Genomic DNA, 20,542 nt, shown 5'->3' on the forward strand with positions numbered 1-20,542 from the left:
TGCGGTCCCTCTCCCACAGGTCTCCCTGCTGTGCGGTGGCAACTCAAACTCAAGAAAAATCCATGGTAGTTGTTAATGCTGCAGGAAGTCACAGTGAAAGAGGTCCTTGCTATGACTTCCACCCAGGCCTCCTCTGAGTAGCCCTCCATTCACCTCACTCTGACAGACTCACTTCCCACAGTCTATACTGCTAGCACCCTGGAAACATGTTCCAAGTAAAATGTTTGTTATTTGTCAATATGTACTCTACAAAGCTGAGAAAATGTTTGCTTTATGGAAAATTATTGCATGGAATAAAATGGCTGCAAACCCTTAAAAAAAAAAAAAATCCATGGTAGTTACCAGTGCATGTCCAGAAGAAAAAGATGGTTTCCTCCAGTCAGATTGAGTCCAACACCTCCAGCCAAGAGAGAGATTAGCATAACCTTCAAAAGGAAACATGCCATCAACCTTTACAGGCTTGGTCTTGTAATACATCTGTTCTGGGATGGATCCTCAGTGCCCCTAAAGCTCATGCCCCTAAAAGCTTGGTCATCATCATGGAGCTAAATGGGAGGTGGTGGATCTTTAAGAGGTGAGTAGAATAGATCGTTAGGCCATTATACGCATGCATTTGAAAAGAATCACAAAGCCCTGCCTTGGCCCCTGCTGCCACTCTTTCTCTCATACTTACTTGGCCACAAAATGTTTATCTTCCATCGCACACTCCTGTGACATGCGGTCTCACAACGAACCCAAAAGCAAAAGCGTCAACCAATCACGAACTATTGAAACCTCCAAGGTCAAGAGCCAAAATAAACCTCTTCTCCTTCTTTTTTCTTTTCTTTTCTTTTCTCCCCCCCACCCAAGGTAGGGTCTTACTGTAGCCCAGGCTGACCTGGAATTCACTATGTAGTCTCAAGGTGGTCTCGAACTCATGGCAATTCTCCTACCTCAGGCATGTACCACCACACCCAGCTCTCTTCTCTTTCTTTAATATTTCATTTACTTATTCATGTGGGTGGGGCGGGGTGGGGTGTGGGCCACCAGGGCATTCTTACCATTGCAAATAAACACCAGATGCTTGAGCCATTTTCTGCATCTGGCTTACATGGGTGGCTTGAGAACTGAACCTAGGCCAGCAGGCTTTTCAAGCAAGCACCTTTAACTGCTGAGCCATCTTCCCAGCCCTTAAACTTCTTCTCTTTAAAAACTGATTATCCCAGGTATTTGTTTATAATGATAAGATGGCAAACACAGTATCTCTATCTCAAGTTCAACAAGGTTAAAGCACATAAGAAATAGGTCCCTGTGGTGGTTTGATTCAGGCATACCCCATAAACTTAGGTGTTCTCAATACTAGGTTCCCAGCTGATGGAGATTTGGGAATTAAGGCCTCATGGAGGCAGTGTATTGTTGGGGGTGGGCTTATGGGTGTTATAGCCAGTGTCCCCTTACCAGTGTTTGGCACACTCTCCTGTTGCTATTGTCCACCTTATGTTGGCCAGGGGGTGATGTAAACCCCTTTGCTCATGCCATCATTTTCCCCTGCCATCATGGAGTTTCCCCTCGAGTCTATAGGCCAAAATAAACCTGTTTTTCTAACAAGCTGCTCTTGGTCAGGTGTTTTCTGCCAGCAACATGAACCTGACTGCACCATTCCCTTTCAAATTTTCTCCTACTGTTATGGTCTCAGTTTTGTATGTGTGTGTGTGTCAACCACCCAAAAGGAAGTGCCTGCCCAAATATATGGATACTGTAATTTAGAGCCCTGGGGCGGTGAGCTCAATAAACTTCCCATTAACCAAATTATCTATTCTTTATCCCTGCCCCTCTATTACTATAATTGTCCTTCCTACAGTCAACGAATGCTTTTCCAGTCTGTTTCCTGTAACTAGATGACTGCTCTTCCAAGTTTTCCATATTTTCCCCAACACAAGGCCTACCTTCTCCACAAAGGCTCTCCGGATCAGCTCTGTTCGGATCTCGTTTCAGTTTGGTCTAGCCTCTTTAGAGAACTGGTACAATCTGATAAGTACCCCAGTGAATATCTAGTTATAAACATTTCGAGGGATCAAGACTATTTTTAAGTTGAATTGCTAATTATAATGTTCTCTGTATTACTATGAACAATTTACTCCTTAATCATACAGGTCTGCTGTGCCTGGCTCATACCTGAGGCCCCCTGGTGTGGTTAAATGCCTCTACCAAATCCATTCTCTGTTTGGGGTTGACAGAGCCATCGATGGTGGCATACGTCAGTCTGTGCTTCCTGAGATGCAGGGCCACTACCTGCAGCATGCTGGTCCACTGAGACACAATGACACTAGGAAGGAAGCCAACATTCCAATTAGATGAAACAATCTCATCTAAGGGCTTTAATGTCCCTGTTCATCTCAAGATTAGTTCCAACAGGAAAGGCTTTCCGTCAGCCCCAACATTAGCTGAGGTTAGGAAAGGCCTTCTGGTACCTATGGAGAAAGGGCACTGCAGTGGTTTAGATGAGTGTTCTCCAAAGACCCATGTGTAAAGGCCTGGTACCAGGGTGACAGTATTCGGAAGGACTGTAACAGTTAAGAGATGGGGTTGAGTGGGGAGCAAGCCCTCTTGGGGGACTGTGGAACTCCATCTCTTCCTCCTAGTCTTTTTCTGAGCTTCATCATTTGACATGGGATTACTTGTTCTAACATGTGCTTCTGCCAGTCCATCTGCTGCTTTCATCAAAGCGCCTAAACCAGTGAGGACACCTGAGCCTCCACATTGATGGGCCGGAGTAAGTCTCTTATTACTTCCTAAGAAGCCTGTCTGGCATCTTGCCATAGTGACATGAGCTAATACAGGCACACATTTAGGTCATACCCTAAGTTTATAATGCATCCAGTTATTTCTAGGTTCCATTCTTACCTTGTGCTAAACAGCTAAGGAATGAGCTGGTGGGCTCCCACTTCCCAGGCCATGTTTAAGTACAGCCTTAAATTTTTAGACTGAAACATGATGTATACAGATGCAGATGTATAAAATATACATATGTGTGTATTACACTAAACAAATGTGTCTCCAAGCCCCTAGCTTAAGTAGCACACTAGTAACACCTTGGCAGCTTTCTGCCTGATATCTCCCTCCTTTGCTTTCTTATAGACTCTGTGCTTTAGACACTGTTTCAAATACTTCCTTTACCTGTGGATATAGTAGTATGCCAGTGATCCTTTTCAATATATGTCACAAGTTCTGTCATTAGAAATCATGGGAACTTTGTACTGTACTTAGGTGTTTTTTATGCAGCACAATTCAAAGTCCTTGATTTGAAGAGCTGAGACTATCAAAAATACCATCTTTTCTTGCTGGATTCTAGCCAATGCTTAGATAACACAATAATACAGTTACCTCTTTTGGAACCCCGAACTTCTTCGGATTTCCTCCAATTCTGCCAACAGAGATGATATCTAGGAAAAGGTTACATTAGCTTTGCAGTTTAAGCAATTCACTTCTCTCATATCTTTCCCTGAACTTGTGAGCAGCCCACTGGATGGCCTCTAGGCTTCTGAATTGATGCATCTTTATTCACTCTCCCTTCTGCAGCTAGGCTAGTTCTAAAATGTACTCATGGTATTCCTTTTATTCTGCTCATTCTTCAGTATGCTCTCTTTAAACGACAATTCAATTATGCCAAAGTTCTTCCTCTGATGAGCAGACCTGCCTCACCTTGCTAACAGTCTCCTCTGCTTTAGAATGCCTTTTGCCATATCAGCTTAATGTCACTTTTTGAAGGTCTTTCTAACCTCCATAGTATAAGTTAGGTGCCCTCTGCACGTAAGACTGTGTTAGTTTCTACTATCTTGGTCCTTAGTAATTAGCCCTTACTTCCAAGACTAGAGATGTTCCAGAGCTGAAGGCCACACACGTCAGATTCATTTCTGTACTTCTGAACCTGGAACATTGCTGGAAGAGAGAAGGTACTATCCTAACATTTGCAGAAGAAAGTGAAGAGCTCCCACTTAAGGACTGTTCCCTCCTACATAAACAGACTTGGAGGGCTTGAACTACAACTAAAGGGCTCAAATTAAGCAGTCAAGTGAATAAATACTACCTGGTTATTAGGCAATAAACACCAAATATCACGAATATACATTTTAACCCAGTAGCTAACCTGAAAGATGCCAGAGTATGAACTCCTGCCACATGTGAGGCACTTCTTACATTTCTGTTATTTGTGGCAAAGAGCCCAATAAGTATTTCAAATTTTAATTGAGAGGTAGCATTATTTCAGAATAATCTCATTCCCTTGGCAGTGACTTCCTTGTAGTTTACATTTTTTAAAAAAGCATTTAAAAAGTTGCTGAGTAATGGTCTCACTTGGAGGGCATTTAGGATAATGGAGCAGTTTGTAGACCAATAAAAGAGCAGGATTCCAGTTAAAGCACAGCTCAGCTTCAAAAGCTTTGATGAAAACAGAACAGAATGGCTAATGGGGTAGAAGGCTATGCAGGAGACGGTGCTCACAGATGGAAGCCTTGCCACAAGTCACAGCACTTGGCACTAGCAGGTCCTATGGTCTCTAGGACCAACCCTTGTGATTTTTATTCCAAGCATTTCCTGAACATATTACTCCTTTGCTCAGGGCCCATCCTTTCTCAGTAATTTGTGGTAGAAATGTCCCAAATCATTCTCAAAAAGCCCATCGTGAACTAAGGCTTTCTGGATGTGACAGAGTTTAAGAATGAGGGAGAATTCATCCGGCTGCAATCCAACAGTTCTAGCTATGCTGTCAAATGGCTGTTTGCACAATAATCCAATCTCTCTACTGAGCACAAAGATAAAGTACCTTGGTACTCTCTCGTGAGTTTTCAAAGAGCTCCGCTGCGAAGGATGTGCCATTGAGGGACACAGTAGAAGATGGCTCTGGGTCCTGGAGCTCAGAGAAGGTCAGAGCACTGAGCTGTTCTTCAAGGGACAAGACAAGGCCTTCGCTTCTCAGTTCTGTTGGATCCAGGGCCTAGGTAGAACCAGGAAATATGACAGGAGCAGTTGGAGCTGTCAAGGTAGCAAGCCTTCTATCTTGCAGATGAGGTTGTGGCTCTCAATACTGACAGATAAAAAGGGCTTTGAATTTATCTTCAGTAACTACTCAAAGAATCCTTGCCTGAAGTATGATCTTGAGGTTTCTTAACTAAAGATAAACTAATTGACAGAATTTTTTAGACTTGACAGGGAGACCACATGATCATTCCATTTTTCTCACTAGAACAAGAGAGTGCTGATAGAAGATGCAGTGTTGCAGCTTCTGAAATGACTAACATATGCTTCTAATTTTGGGTATTTTTCATCCAATGTAACTTTTCATTTGTTTGTACTTGAGTTCTCCTATCCAGACCCACTAGCCTCAGGCTGAACACTAGTAACTAAGTTAACTTTATGGCATTACAAAACACCAAGCATTCAGATGGCTCTTCTTAACAAAACAGCATTTTCCATTCTAAAATGGTTTATCTGAATCAAAGACTTAAAGGACACTCTGCTCGATGCCATGAGAATCACCAAGATTATAAGATTAATGTAAAATAAATAGTGCCCTCTTTTCCACCCCACCAAAAGCTGAACACAAGACCCAGTCAGATTCAGCAGACTGCTCTGCTTGCTGGAGGGTGAGACCCACACCGCCCGAGACCCTTCTCACCGACTTTAGCAAGGACAGGTGGCAGCAGCATTGGCGGAGCCGAAGCAGCTGGGACAGGATGTGCACGGTGCTGGGTCCCTGGGAGTCTGTGGCCACGGAGCGCCCAGGCACACTGGACCCAAATTCCTGTGCCACTTCCAAGACAGAAGAGAGGCCCCAGGAAACACAGGATTTAAACCAGGGAAATCTGGGGAAGAACTAGGGACTAAACGAGGCTACTATAAACTCTATTGAGCTGAGATTCAATAATTTAGGTTAAAACACACTACTATAAAGTCAAATGAAATAGTGGTTTTGCTAGCCCGCCTGTATTTTAAAAATGCAGATTTGAAAGCAAACAAAAAAAGCTTAGATCATTAGGGCTTATGTAGGCAGAACAGTGTATTTTTCTCTGCCTTGAGGGTCTTAAGTATAGTCTCTGAAACTCGGGGTACATAACCCCTCACTTTTAGTGGACAGGAATCCCACTTCCAGCAGTGATGCACATGTATGCGGGTTCCCTGGCTTACCTCTACGGAATGGATTGTCAGGGCTGCTTGCAGTATGGTGGCCTCTCCTTTCCTGTCTTTCTAGATAGGACTGCAGAGCGGACCTGCCTCAGATTATAAAAGGAAACACACATGCAATGGCCACAACACACAGGTGACAGTGCTCACTGCTCAGCTGTGCTAGAAGCAGACCTGAGCAAACAAAGACATGGACTTGTTGAATGATGGCAATTCATGGCAACATTAGTCAAAAGTAATGCAAAAATAACTTCTAATTTAAAAAAAAATAAGGGCTGGGGAGATGGCTCAATGGTTAAAGGCACTTGCCTGCAAAGCCTGCAGGCCCAGGTCCAATTCTCCAATACCTATGTAAAGCCAGATGCACAAAATGGCACATGCATATGAAGTTCATTTACAATAGCAACAAGTTCTGTTGCATCCATTCTCTCTCTCTGCTTGCAAATATTTTTTTAAGGGCTGGAGAGATGGCTTAATGGTTAAGGCCTACAAAGCAAAAGGATCCAGGTTTGCTTCCCCAGGACCCAGGTAAGCTAGATGCACAAGGTGGCATGTGTGTCTGGAGTTCATTAGCAGTGGATGAAGGCCCTAGTGCACCCATTCTCTCTGTATCTGCCCCTCTGTCTCATATAAATAAAAAAAAAAAATTTTAAATAAAGACAAATGTATATATTCTTTCATTTGTAGTTCCTAAGTTTTATACAGATATTTAAAATCATGTCTATGTACATATATTTGACTTAAAAATAAAAGTGGGCAAATGTGACTACTGAGAGGGGTGACAGAAGGGGTGGGTGGAAGGGGTGGGGGAGAATGTGCTCAACATACAATATGGACATGTATAAAAGCTTAAAATGTTTTTATTAATTTAAAATTCAGCTAACATGTATAATATAAAAAGGTAATCCTATTTACAAATGAAAGATATCAAAGGGAAGAGAACAAACTCAGAATTCAAAAAATGACAAATACTCTAAAGAAAGTGCAAAGCAGGACTGGAGATGGCTCAGCAGTTAAAGGCCCTTGCTTGCAAAGCCTGATTGGCTAGTTTTGATTCCCCAGTACCCACATAAAGCCAGATGCACTAAGTGGTGCATACATCTGGAGTTCACTTGCAGTGGCAGGAGGCTCTGGCATATCCCTATTCATTCTCTCTGTCTGTCACTTTCTGTCTCTCTCTCTCTCAAGTAAATAAATAAAATAAAAAATAAAAACTGGGCATGGTGGCACATACCTTTAATCCCAGAACTTGGGAGGCAGGCAGGAGGGATCATCATGAGTTCAAGGCCACCCTGAGACTACACAGTGAATGCCAGGTCAGCCTGGACCAGAGTGAGACCCTACCTTCAAAAGCCAAAAAATAAAAAATAAATAAAAAATAAAATGCAAAGTGATTTTTTTGAAACTCCAGTGAGGTACTGAGTGACAGGTCAAAGGTTGAAGACATTAATTTTCCAATACAATCTGAAGAACAAGCAAATTCCATGCCCTAGAACTTCTATGGAAAGAAGGCAAATAAAAGGTTCAAAACTTTGCCTTCAATGTGCATATAAGACAGGGGTACAGCAATGAGAGAGGAAGAGGAAGAGAAGGTAATAAAATGGGAATATAGATATTTCATACTTCAATACCACAAATGAAGCATATGGAAACTTGATCCTGTACTCACTTCCAAGCAAAGACAAGAATAAAACAATGCATGAGGATGCTTCTGCACTGTGCTCACCTTGATCTTGCAAAAAAGACATTGTAAACAGTCTCCTCATCCTTAGAAAGCTTTAAAGAGTGCAGCTGAAATGTACGCTGGGGCAGTGCCACCTGCAAGAGCAGGAAAAGAAGCTAGCATGAGCCTATGCAAATGAACTAAATGCTTCAGAGCAGATGCTCCAGATGCTGAAAATCTAGCAGCTACATCCTTTCTGCAACAGGACTGTGCTAACACAGCACTGCAGGGCTGCTCTGAGGCCACAGGGAACTGGAGACTTACCCTGAAAAGCTCAGCCAGCAGATGGCTATTTGACCCAACGACATGTTTCTCCTTCCCTGGCCTCCCCAGGATCAGGTATAAATCTGATTACCAAAGGTTTACCAGCAGAATCCAGTTGGTCTTTTGTTCTCCTCAGCAACAGGCTCTTGGTTAAAATGCTTAGCCGTTCTCCTCCTTTTTTTGAACCATTGTCAACCTGACTTTTCCAAAGACTGAACTCATCAAATGGAGAACAGCGGAGAAACCTTTTATATGGAAAAGGAAGACAGAGAGCAGGAGAAAAGCATGAGAAAATGAAAGAAATGTTTAAAGTATGATACAAATTGAAAACAAACCTGAAATCCTGTTGCCTCTGTCTTCCTATCATGTATAAAAATGAATTTCATAGCAAATGTCTTCTACACAGGTCACAAGAAACCAATTCACATTATAAAGTTATGAACTCTCCCATGAACAATGCCCTCATGGTCACAATGGCATATAATCAAAGCTAGAATTTATGACCAAAGCTTCAAATGCTAGCAGATTCCATATCCTTTTCTGGTCTGACTTGAATAAAGGAAGCATTGTAAAATTAGCCTACTTTCATGGTTGCTTCAGATAAACTAGTCCTGCCTGCCCTAGTCCATGTATTTTAAAACACAAGTAACCTGAAACATTCACCAGACTGAAAAGAGATGCCTTTTGACTCCTATAATTTATTCTACCCTATGCTTTTGTAATAAATAAAGGGTAGCTATCAGTCAATAAGATCTCCTCAAAAATACTAATTATTTTGTCTGTTAAAACTCAACATCTACTATGGTGAAACATGAAGCAATAATGAAGGGTGACAGATACAGATACGGTTCACAATTACCTGATCCCAGAAATATCACTCACTTCAGCAATGAATACATATCCAACAGGTTGTTTTGAATGGGGGTTCCAGTGACAGCCCAGCGGGCCTGGGCCTGGAGCTTACACACAGCGATGGATGTGTGTACTCGGGGGTTCTTCACATTGTGAGCTTCATCCAGGATGACCCTAGCCCAGACGATTTGAAGCAAAGGGGCCGAGGTGCCCTGGAGGAAGCACAGCAACATCCAACAACAGTATGGAAACATACCCTCAAGGAGGGAAGAGGACATAACAAGCACGGAGCACCCACACTTACCCTTGAATTTGCTAGATACATTAAACTGAACAAAGCCAAGAATCCAAGAGCACAACCTCTCAAGTAGTCCACACAAACAGGTCACTTCAGCATCTCAGTCTCTGAACTGAGTAAATGTTTTCTAATTTGAGTTTTTATTTCTTCTTTCCCCCCGCATACAGCAATGGCTATAGGCCAGGAATACAGTAGGTATAAAGCCTGTAAACTCTCTCATTCAGTAAAATATTGACTAAGTTCATTAAAAACTTAGTAAATATCTATTTTTAGATGTAAATGTTAAGCCAAATGTAAAGAACTTCTACCTTCAAGGAATTCAAAGTGCAGCAGCAGAGAAAAACAAACATAACTGTAACACGATGCATATGCAGAAAGTCCCCTGATTCAGGACAGCATCAGTTCCACTGTGGGTGCACTCTGCATTGCTGGTCCTCAAACTGTCCCCAACACAAAATGGGGCCTCCACAGCTGCTGAATAAATGGAGTGCTGCAACACAAGTAAGTCTGAAGTGCTAGGAGAGGCCCTCAACCAAATGCTGGGCAAGGAGTGGTACAGAAATGTTTCTTAGGTTAGAAAAAATTAACCCAGGAAAAGGAGTGGTGATAATGTATTCCATTCAGTGGGAAAACAGTATAACCAGAGCATGGCAGGTAGGATGGTATGACTGCGGTACTCCAGGGAGGGGGAGGATGAGGAGAGATGATAGGTAAGGCAGGAGCAGAAGGCACCTAATACATCATATACAAGAATGAGCAATAGGGAAGCACTGAGGAACTGAAACATTCATTATCAGTAAGAAATTAGGGTTGATCCCTTAATACAGGTATCTGTGGAATCCCCCACAAATATGCAAGAAAGCCTCTACATAGAATAGCAGGTACTCTGGATCTGCTGCAAATACTCAGGGACTTTTCAAGGTGGTCTCTTGGCTTTTGGCCTGTCTGTAGCACTACTATTTGCAAGGCCCTTTTCTGGGAAATAGGAGAGGCAAGGAATAAAAGCAAAGCAGTTATTAGACAATAGTCTGCACACCAAAGATAAAAGACCATGAGAGAACACCCACCTACAACTCTAAAACACCACATGAGACTCTTCCCATATTCCTGTCTATTACCACCACAATTACAGTAGCTAGACACTGCCAAGTAGTCCCCTTCATCAAAAGGGAATTGTCTGGAGAAGAGACAGAAAATAATGATCCCTACCCATAGGTGGAACAGTCAGAGCAGGTCTAAGCTCAGGAAGGCATCTTTGCTATCTCTGAGACTGTAAGGAGTCCTAGTAAATGATGTGTGGCCCCATCACTACTTCCCTGGTATCCCCAAGACTCACCTTCACACTGAGGTTTGCACTTGGGCCCTCTCCCTCTTGCTTCACTGTGGGAATCTCCTTGGCCAGAAGGCTATAAGTAGTGATCACAATGTCATATGTTGAGAGGCTGCACAGATATAACACAAGGAACAGTAAACAATCCCTTTAGGAACTCTGCCAAGAGGCAGAGCTAACCTCTTTATAAAAATGCTAGGGCCAGCTGGGCACAGTGGCACATGTCTTTAGTCCTAGCACTTGGGAGGCAGAGGCAGGAGAATTTCCATGAGTTTGAAGTCACCCTGGGACTACATAGTGAATTCTAGGTCAGCTTGGGCTAGAGTAAGACACTACCTTGAAAAAAAAAAAAAAATGCTAGGGCCAGAGGCCAGGTGTGGTGGTGCATGCCTTTATTATTAGCACTCTAGAGGATCTTTAAGAGTTGGAGACCAGCCTAAAACTATATAGTGAATTCCAGGTCAACCTGGGTTAGAGACCGTACCTTGAAATTAAAAACAAAAAAAAACCAAAAAACAAAATCTGCTAGGGGCTGGTGATATAGCATGCTCAAGGCCCTGGGTTCAATACCTACAAGTACAAAAACACACCAAAATAAAATTCCCTAGGCTAGAAAGACAGACAACAGAAGCAACATGTGTCCTTGGTATACACACACACACACACACACACACACACACACACACAATTTCGGAGACTTGGGTAAATTTTATCACCTCACTTCTTTATCTGGTCATGTTTTACCATTTTCTCAGTATAGCTAGAACAGCTTCTCTCTTCCTAGTGAGCTTAAAGGGAAAATCTTTGGCTAAAGTTATATTGAGCTTGATACAACCTGGCCAGAACAGGAAGTAGGGCAGGATTGGAAATTGACATTTACTAATTCATAGTGTACAACCCTGAAGTATCAGTGACAAGATAAACCCTCAAAGCACTGCTCACCCCACTCCGACAATCCTTGTCTTTATCACTTTACAATGGAATGGTGAAAACACATTAACTCACCTTTGACATTTGGGCAGAAAAATATATGTTGTAAGCTTCCTTTATTAAAGGCACAAATTTTATTCTTACGAAGCTTAATACTGTATAGCGGAGAGTCGTCGATAATTCAGAGAGGCTGTATTAGCTACAAAATGCCTTAAAATTATATACAAAGGATTACTGAAAATGACGCCAACTACTCAGCTGATACATTCTGAATCCAAAGCCAGCTATGATCAAAGTACAACTGAAATGATATCAATTTGTTTCTACAAAAATTTCAGAGCAAAAGCAAGCAGCTTACAGTACTGTTTGTCAAGAGAAGATTGCAGACCTGCCAGAGCCCTGACACTTTTGCCTGCTACAGTGACCATCAGCGCTCGTGTGGGTGTGCTTTACAACTGAAGGCAATCTAACAATATCCCTCTAAAAGACAGCTGCTACATTCTGTCAGAGATAAACCCTCCCACATCAAAGGTTGGCGAGAGAACTCAGGAAGAACCTGCTCTTGTCCAGGATTATGCAGCAAGTATTCAACTCAGACAATCAGATCACAATTAGGAGTATAAAACAGTTCCTCCAAAACACACACATGCTTGGGTGTAGCTCAGTGGTACAGTGCTTACCTAGCATACCCAAGGCCTTGAGTTCAATCCCTAGCATTGGAAAGAAACAAAACAAAACAACCTCCAAAACTCAAATGATAAAGGGTACCATTTAGGGTAACCTTTTCCCTTTCCCAAGATCCCCCTGAGAAACTTTTAGTTAGGTCTTACTACTCTGAATGAATCATTTTAAACTCTTAAGTCTAAAGCTTCTTGAATTGGTTATATGTAAAAAATACAGGGATGGAGAGATTGCTTAGTGGTTAAGGCGCTTGCCTGCAAATCCAAAGAACCCAGGTTTGATTCTCCAGGTTTCACGTAAGCCAGGTGCAAAAAGTGGTGCATGCATCTGGAGTTCATTTGCACTGGCTAGAGGCCCTGGCATGCCCATTCTTACTCTCTCTCTGTCCCTCTTTCTCTGTCTTAAATAAATATAAAATCTTAAAAAAGAAAATACAGCCATACACACACACACACCCTAGCAACTAAACATTAAAATGTTATTAAGATACCCTAGATAGGCACTCTACCAGTGAGATATATATCCCTAGCCCCCTCCCCCCCATCAAGACATTCTGTAAGACTGTGATAGTTCCATTCACACTAACAGAAAAATGTGAGTTCTAAACTCAGAACTTTAGCAAACAAGAGATAAACTCATTTATCAAGGAATTCTGCCATCACCTGGCTGACAAGCCAGGAATTGCAGACCTCTTTACTAGGCAGACTTTGCTGGAAGAGATCAGCACACGGCAAAGTCTGGTTCTCAAGATCTGTCTCCTAGCACACCACAGGCTGCATGGTGATGGAAATGAAAGCCTGTGTTGGACTTCCCACTGTGAATATCACAGGCTAAGTGAAGAAAGACGAGCAAGGCTCCTTAGCTGAAGTATGGTTGGGACCAAGGTCACAGCACCTCTGACTTACACTTTTGCATGTCGATTCCGGTTTGCCCCATGATAGAGATAGACTCGGAGTTTGCTGCTGTTGACATGTTTCTCTACCTCATTCTTCCAGTGATGGATCAGGGAAGCAGGACAGACAATTAGTGTTCCATGGGAAGTAAAGTCAGAAGAGTCTTGAGAGAGGACAAATACCTAATTACATTCATTAAGCAGCAGTTAGCTCTTTAAGGTATTGCTTTAGTTTTTTGACTGGCTACCCCCTTCAATTAATTTTTTTTTAAAGATCAAGGATTTTTAAAAACTATTTTTATTTATTTGTAAGGACATGGAGCAGGTGAGGGAGGGGACAGGGAAAATGGGCATCCTAGGGCCTCTTGCATCTGCAAAAACTCCAGATGCATGCATCCTGTGCATCTATCTAGCTTTACATGGGTACTGGAGAATCAAACCCAGGTCATCAGACTCTGGAAGCAAGCTCCTTAACTGCTAAGCCATTTCTCCGGCCCTCAATTAATTTTTTAATGTATTTAATTTATTTGAGGGAGGGCATATAGACAGAATGACTATTCCAGGGCCTTCAGTCACTGCAAACAAACTCCAGACACATGCACCACCTTGTGCATCTGACTTACGTGGGTCCTGGAGAACTGAACCTGGGCCCTTAGGCTTTGTAGGTAAGCACCTTAAGCGCTAAGCCATCTCTCCAAGCCTCAATTAATATTCCTCTTTTCTTTCTTTCTTTTTACTTTTTGGTTGTTTTGCTTTCTCGAGCCCCGAACTCACAGCAATCCACCTACCTCTGTCTCCCAAGTGCTAGGATTAAAGGCGTGTGCCACCATGCCTGGCTCAATTAATATTTTTAACTATTATTTTATTTTTATATAGAGCCAACAGAAAGCAGAGAGATTTTTTTTTTGAGCCAAGACATTTTATTTTCTCTATAAAAATATCAGAAAAGGGCTGAAGAGATGGCTTAGCGGTTAAGCGCTTGCCTGTGAAGCCTAAGGACCCCGGTTCGAGGCTCGGTTCCCCAGGTCCCACATTAGCCAGATGTGCAAGGGGCGCATGCGTCTGGAGTTCGTTTGCAGTGGTTGGAAGCCCTGGCGCGCCCATTCTCTCTCTCTCCCTCTATCTGTCTTTCTCTCTATGTCTGTCGCTCTCAAATAAATAAATAAAAAATGAACTAAAAAAAAAATTTTTTTTTAAATGTCAGAAAAAAAAGTTTAAAGAGGGAGAGAAAAGGGGGTAGTGCATACCTTAGTCTAAAACAATGCCCTTCCAGAGTGGCCAGAGATGGGATACTTACCATTTCCTAATGCCTCCTAAGCTGATTCACTACACAACATTATTTCTTTTCCTGAAAATTGTAACTTAATATGCTTCCAGATTAAGATATAAGCATAAATTACTATATGCTGATTAGAGCACATATATCACTATAAACACCTTCTCCCAAGATAAACAAACATTATTGGACCATCTAGCAACAGAGGACTTCTTATGTTTTGTGGCCCCTCATCTGCTCTGACAGGAGCAAAGTGCTCATTAGAGACCCAGAGACCAGAGAGCCACACAATTCTGTGTACTTAATGCTAATGACCTGTACGTCTATGTATAGCAATTTACATGTGTGTTATTTAGTTTAAAGTATGTACAGTCACTCCATATTTAAAATATAGGTTGAAATAGACAGAAATTACTTATGATCCAGAATTTCTGAAATTTCAGACACAATCAGCAATCACTGTAAACACTAAAATGTGAAACCATTTAAAGACATACTTCAAAAACAAGTATTAATTTGGATTTACCCTGGAGTTTATCCCTAATATCAATAAACAGTAATAGTTATTATACTTGAACTAGATCTTCCAGAGCCTTAAGTATGTCTAGCATATTCTTTCAAACCACAGTCAAGCTAAGTTTAAACTAAAAGGGAAAAGATGGTCACTTATTATTAGCATGCCCTGGATCAGAAGTAATACCATAGGAAAGTAATCTAACACTGGTTTTCTAGTAGATTAATTCAATATGGCCACAGGCATCCTTTTATAGGTTAAAATTTTCCCTCTAGGGCTCAAATGAGGTTCATCTACCATTCTTGGAAAGCCATGTCACTGTCGCCATGTTTTTGTCCTTTTCTTTGCTTTTCTCTTGATTCTTCTTGGCCAGGATGAGTGCAACCATTGTCAGAGTTTTCCCTAAGCCCATATCATCTGCTGGAAAAGACAGACACAATGGCAAGAGGATTACTTTGGACAAAGACTCAGGGAGCAGCATGTGCACATGTGGAGCCCTGTTACCTAGGAATGCAAGTGCCAATCTAGTGCTCTTCTTTGCTTGCCCTAGTCAAGTTCGTATGTTCCTTGTTAAAACGAACTCCTGCTATCTGTTTGGGATCTAGGCTTTATACTTACTTATATTATAGAAATATTTATTATAGGATTTATTATTTAAGTTAGAATTACTTATTCACATTTACTATTATAAATTTTATTATAATCTTTCAGAATTATTTTAATCTGATAATGAATCTTACTCTAGACTCTCTGTTACACTGCTACTAATCTAACAGCTTAATGATGTTGCCTACTTTGTATACCCAAAGGCAAAAAAAAAAAAAAAAACACCTGTGCAGCAAACACATTCATCACGTATCTTATGGTACAACTATTTCTGGAGCAGGAGTAACTCCACACAGTCCTCCATGTTCTGACATCATTCACCAAAGAAGGCACTGAACACTTGAGGATCACTACTGGGCCAGACACTGAGCTTTTATCTAAACAACTCTTCATACTCTGTACACCCTATGCTACACCAGTTCCTCTTACTAGAGTACAACACTCAGGCCCAGTAAGCAGGCTGCTATATTTGCTTAAAATAATGATTCCGATAAAGCAGAAGAAAATCTCAGAGCATGGGCTCCAATTCCAACTCTGCCTCTGCCACTGTGCAGGGGTTAGCAGAGCAGGCCTGTTTGCCAACCCCCAAAAGCCTGCTTACAAGGTTCTGCCATCTTTGAACTTGGATCCAGGGAGGTCCTCACATGTCAGAACTGATACAAGATGGCTCACTGTGCACTGCAATTGTTCGCACAATATGGTTTATGCTGAACACCTACTTTCCTTCTGGAACTATGGAACTTTGGTACCTACCAGGCTGAACCTACCTACGTGACTAGCTCCCTATAGAAATCTTGGGCACTGGTGAATGTCTAACAAGTTTCTGTAGTTGGAAACCTTCAAATCAGTGCAAGGAAGTTAAGCATGACCCATGTGACTTTATGTGACTTCACTGGGAGAAGACTCTGGAAGCCTGTGCCTGGTTTTCATGGCATTTTGTCCCCTTTGCTTGTTGTGATCTGTCAAGTTGTAGGTAGAACTAAATGCTGTGAGTTCTACAAATAACTGGGCCTGGGGCAGCCTGGGGCTGTTGGTGCTGGGGCTGCCTCAGTTCCCTTGAGCACTCAGAGCAAACTCAAGATCAGTTTGTGACAAGACTGTAGTCAATGTTTCTGGAAATTTGGTTTCTAGCCCAATACCCTCTACAGCTCCCAAAGATTTGGGGACCACCACAGAATAAACACTGTGCTTAGCCAGCCTGATTTATCTACTACTGCTTGCCACCAATACCTCTTCTACTCAGTGATGAGCAAGCTGCTTAACATTTCTACACTCTACTTTCCTCATCTGAAAAAATGGAAATCACAGTATCTGCCTCATACAGTCATAGAAAAGATCAAATGAACCAAGAACATTTGGCAAAATGCCTAAGTATCTCACAACTCTTTTTTGATTTTTAAAATTTATTTATGTATTTTTGAGGTAGGGTCTCACTCTAGACCAGGCTGACCTAGACTCATACTGTAGTCCTAAATTGGCCTCAAACTCACAATGATCCTCCTATCTCTGCCTGCCAAGTGCTGAGATTAAAAGTTGTGCTACCACGCCCAGCAACTCTTGGTTCTTATCATAATTTCAAACTTACCCAGAATCCCTCCTTGTGGCCTCTGTCTTTCCCGCCATAGTAACCAGGCTAATGCCTGCTTCTGGTGCAGTAGCAATGGAACCTGGCAGAGGTAATAAAGAAATGTGAATACACATTCCTAATGAGAGCCTCTGCCATCTCTGCTGTTACACTCCACACACTAATCTTCTTTTGTAAGTGATCTTCTTTTGCTATCACAACTTGCTTGTTTCACCTGTCCACCCAATGTTAAGTTGTCTATATCTAACAGTTCACATCTCTGCTACAATACCACAATATTCCTGTCTGTGTCCAGCCCCTGGTAGGGGTCCAGATCTGCTCCTTTATTAGGTAAAATCAGTTTTTACTGCTTACAATCAAAACCTATGATTGGTAAACCAATTTTCACAAGTCATTCTGGTTTTTGGGTTTTGTTTTGTGTTATCTTTTAAATTTGACTATCTGCTTGGAGAGATGAGTCAGCAATTAAAGGCACTTGCCTGCAAAACCTGAAGCAACAGGTTTGATTCCCCTTTACCCACATAAAGCCGGATGCACAAAGTAGCTTGTGTGTCTAGAGCTTGTTTGCAGTGGCAGGCAGCCCTGGTGCACCTATTTATTCTTTCTTGCTTTCTCTTCTCTCTCCACTTTTTTATAAAAAATATTTTATTGGGGGTCTAGAGAGGTGGCTTAGAGGTTAAGGCGCTTGCCTGCAAAGACAAAGGACCTCAGTTCAATTCCCCAGGACCCATGCAAGCCAGATGTGCAAGGTGGCACATGCACCTGGAATTCACTTGCAGTGGCTAGAGCCCTGGCACGCCCATTTTCTCTCTCTCAGTCTCTTTCCCTTTCTCAAATAAATAACTTAAAATAAAATATTTTTAAAAATAAATTTTATTTATGTATCTGCAGAGAGAGAGGAGACTGGTAATGATTGAGCCCACCAGGGCCTCTAGCCACTGCAAACAAACTCCAGTTGCATGCACCACTTTGTGTGCCTGGCTTTATGTGGGTACTGGGGAACTGAATCCAGGTTGTTAGGCTTTGCAGGCAAGCACCTTAACCACTGAGACACCTCTCCAGCCCCTCCATCTCTTTCTACAATACATAATTTTTTTACAAAATTGACTTTCCTCTGTTTTTCCAACATCCCAGTCTGGATTGCTAGTCATAAGTTTCAGTAGCTCTTGAACTAGTGGTTTCCTTCCAGTCCTTTTGTGAGAAAATTAACTTCCGTAAAAGAAACCTGCTCAGTTCTACTGTAATTCCATAATTTATCCTGAGTTACTCAAATCCAAGTTCTTTCACCAATGCCCAGCTCTACAGCACAAGGTTCTTTCTACAGGGTAACATCACCTGTTCTTCCCAGCTCAGGTACTGACAGCCAACCACCAGTTATTAATACCAGCCTTTGCTGCTCCTCCCTAATTAATTACCACTCCTCTAATTTTCCGTGTTTCATTTTTTTCTCTGCTCTCACATATACTTACTGGCTTGGACCTATATATCTCTTATTTTGAGTTCCTTTTGTATTTTGTATAGTGTTTAGTATATAGTGTATAGTATAGTATAGACTGACTTTTCAGTGGTTTTTTTTTGTTGTTGTTGTTGTTTCCAGGATAGGGTCTCACTCTACAGTAGGCTGACCTGGAATTCACTATACAGTTTCAGAGTGGCCTCGAACTCTTGACGATCTTCCTACCTCTGCCTCCCAAGTGCTGGGATTAAAGGTGTGCACCATAACACCTAGCCATTTTTCAGTATTTTACATATGTCATATGTGCACTTTCAGCACAAACAGCTCACCACAAATATCAACTTTGTAGCATCCTGCAGCTCCTACCAAACATGTAGGTCCTCCTCTGCTATAGAGGTGAGTAAACCAAAAGGAGCTTGGTTGTTGTCTTCACTGTTCTAAAAGGAAGAAACACTACAAGGAAACCCCTACATCATTTATCTGCAGAGAAAACATAAGGAAAAGGCACTCTGCCTAGCAGTTTCAGTGTCTCTCTTCAGAAGCGTTACCACCCTGCTTGGGACACTCTGTACTGTGGGTCCTCCGTGGCTCTAGGACCCTGCTATGGGACACTCTATATCGTAAGTCCTCCCTGCTCACCTTCAGGCCAGCTGGGTCTTCTGCCACTGCTGTCTCATCAGGACGTGACTCCAGAGATCGATGCAGCTCATCAATGGCATCACTCGTGACTTTCCACACTGTATGAAGGCGATCTTGGCTTATACAGCCTGCATACAAAGATGCTGCTTACAGATTTCACATGTACTGTTCTTGGCTACAGCTGCAAAAATGTAATCATTTACCAGGCAATAGATCTGCATCAATTAAAAATTCTTGCTGCAACTCAACTGGTCCATAGGCTTCTCTATCCCATTCTGCTTATTTAATTACATAAACTATTATAATACAGGACAAGATAATCTGTTATTTTCTTTCAAGGGCTGGGATCAAACCCAGATGCTTAAACATGCTATGGAAGCACTGAGCTACTCTGCCAGCCAAACCTGTATTTTTAAAAATATTTTATTTTTATTTATTTGACAAAGAAAGGGGGGGAGGGAAAAGGAAAGAATGGGTGCATCAGGGTCTCCAGCCACTGAAAACAAACTCCAGATGTGTGCACCCCTTGTTCTGGCTAATGTGGGTCCTGGGGAATCAAACCTGGGACCCTTTGGCTTGGCAGGCAAATGCCTTAACTGCTAAGCCATCCCTCCAGCCCTGAACCAATTTTTTAAGTATTTTTTTTATGTATATGGTGCATATGCATGCATGCATGTTTGTATTTGTATGGGTAGATGTACATTCACATGTATGTAGAGACCAGAGAGGTCAATATCATGTGTCCTTCTCAGTTATTCTCCACATTAGTTTTTGAGATAAAGCAGCTCACTGAACTTAGAGCTCATGAATTTGACTAGACTAGCTAACCAGCAAGCCCCAGGGATTCTCCTGTCTCTGCCTTCCTCCCCAGTGTGTGTGTGCACCACCACACTTGGCTTGTATGTGGGTGCTGGAAAACTGAGCTCAGATGTTCAGGCTTGTGCAGCAAGCACTTGACTCGATTAACTCTCTCAAAGGTCTTACTATGTAACTAGGGCTGGCCTGAAATGTGATATGTAGATCAGTTTAGTTTCAGACTTACAGCCAATTCCTCCTGTCTTTGCCTCCCAAGTGTTGGGATTACAGGTGTGCCCCACCATGCCTGCCTGAAGGAACCTCATGGTGACTCACACCTTTAATCCATGTACTTGGAAGGCAGAAGTAGGAGGATCACTGTGAGTTCAAGTCCACCCTGAGACTACATAGTGAATTCCAGATTAGTCTGAGCCAGTGAGACCCTAATTCGAAAACCCCGCCCCAGAAAGAAAAAAAAAAAAAAAGAATGAGTTCCAGGTCATCCTAGACTAGAGTGATAACCTACCTTGGAAAAACAAAAA

General features: G+C 42.0%; 1 protein-coding gene across 2 annotated transcripts in view; it reads right to left on the minus strand.

Annotated features, from left to right (window-relative positions):
• Positions 1–20,542, minus strand: part of Ttf2 (transcription termination factor 2) — a 52,149-nt gene that overhangs the window by 7,567 nt on the left and 24,040 nt on the right. The window contains exons 8-21 of one of the 2 annotated variants that reach the window (XM_045138376.1): positions 19,206–19,333; positions 17,111–17,192; positions 15,217–15,336; positions 13,143–13,293; positions 10,633–10,738; positions 9,029–9,210; positions 8,238–8,391; positions 7,886–7,977; positions 6,163–6,245; positions 5,654–5,787; positions 4,802–4,972; positions 3,364–3,422; positions 2,155–2,305; positions 343–425 (exon numbers count right to left, since the gene is read on the minus strand). In XM_045138376.1, coding sequence (XP_044994311.1) covers positions 343–425; positions 2,155–2,305; positions 3,364–3,422; positions 4,802–4,972; positions 5,654–5,787; positions 6,163–6,245; positions 7,886–7,977; positions 8,238–8,391; positions 9,029–9,210; positions 10,633–10,738; positions 13,143–13,293; positions 15,217–15,336; positions 17,111–17,192; positions 19,206–19,333 — 1,696 coding nt within the window. Of the gene's footprint in view, positions 1–342; positions 426–2,154; positions 2,306–3,363; positions 3,423–4,801; positions 4,973–5,653; positions 5,788–6,162; positions 6,246–7,885; positions 7,978–8,237; positions 8,392–9,028; positions 9,211–10,632; positions 10,739–13,142; positions 13,294–15,216; positions 15,340–17,110; positions 17,193–19,205; positions 19,334–20,542 lie in introns of both variants that reach the window. The other variant, XM_004667519.2, reaches the window with a different exon arrangement.

Source organism: Jaculus jaculus, chromosome 19 (genome assembly GCF_020740685.1).
Source record: "Jaculus jaculus isolate mJacJac1 chromosome 19, mJacJac1.mat.Y.cur, whole genome shotgun sequence".
Lineage (NCBI taxonomy): Eukaryota > Metazoa > Chordata > Mammalia > Rodentia > Dipodidae > Jaculus > Jaculus jaculus.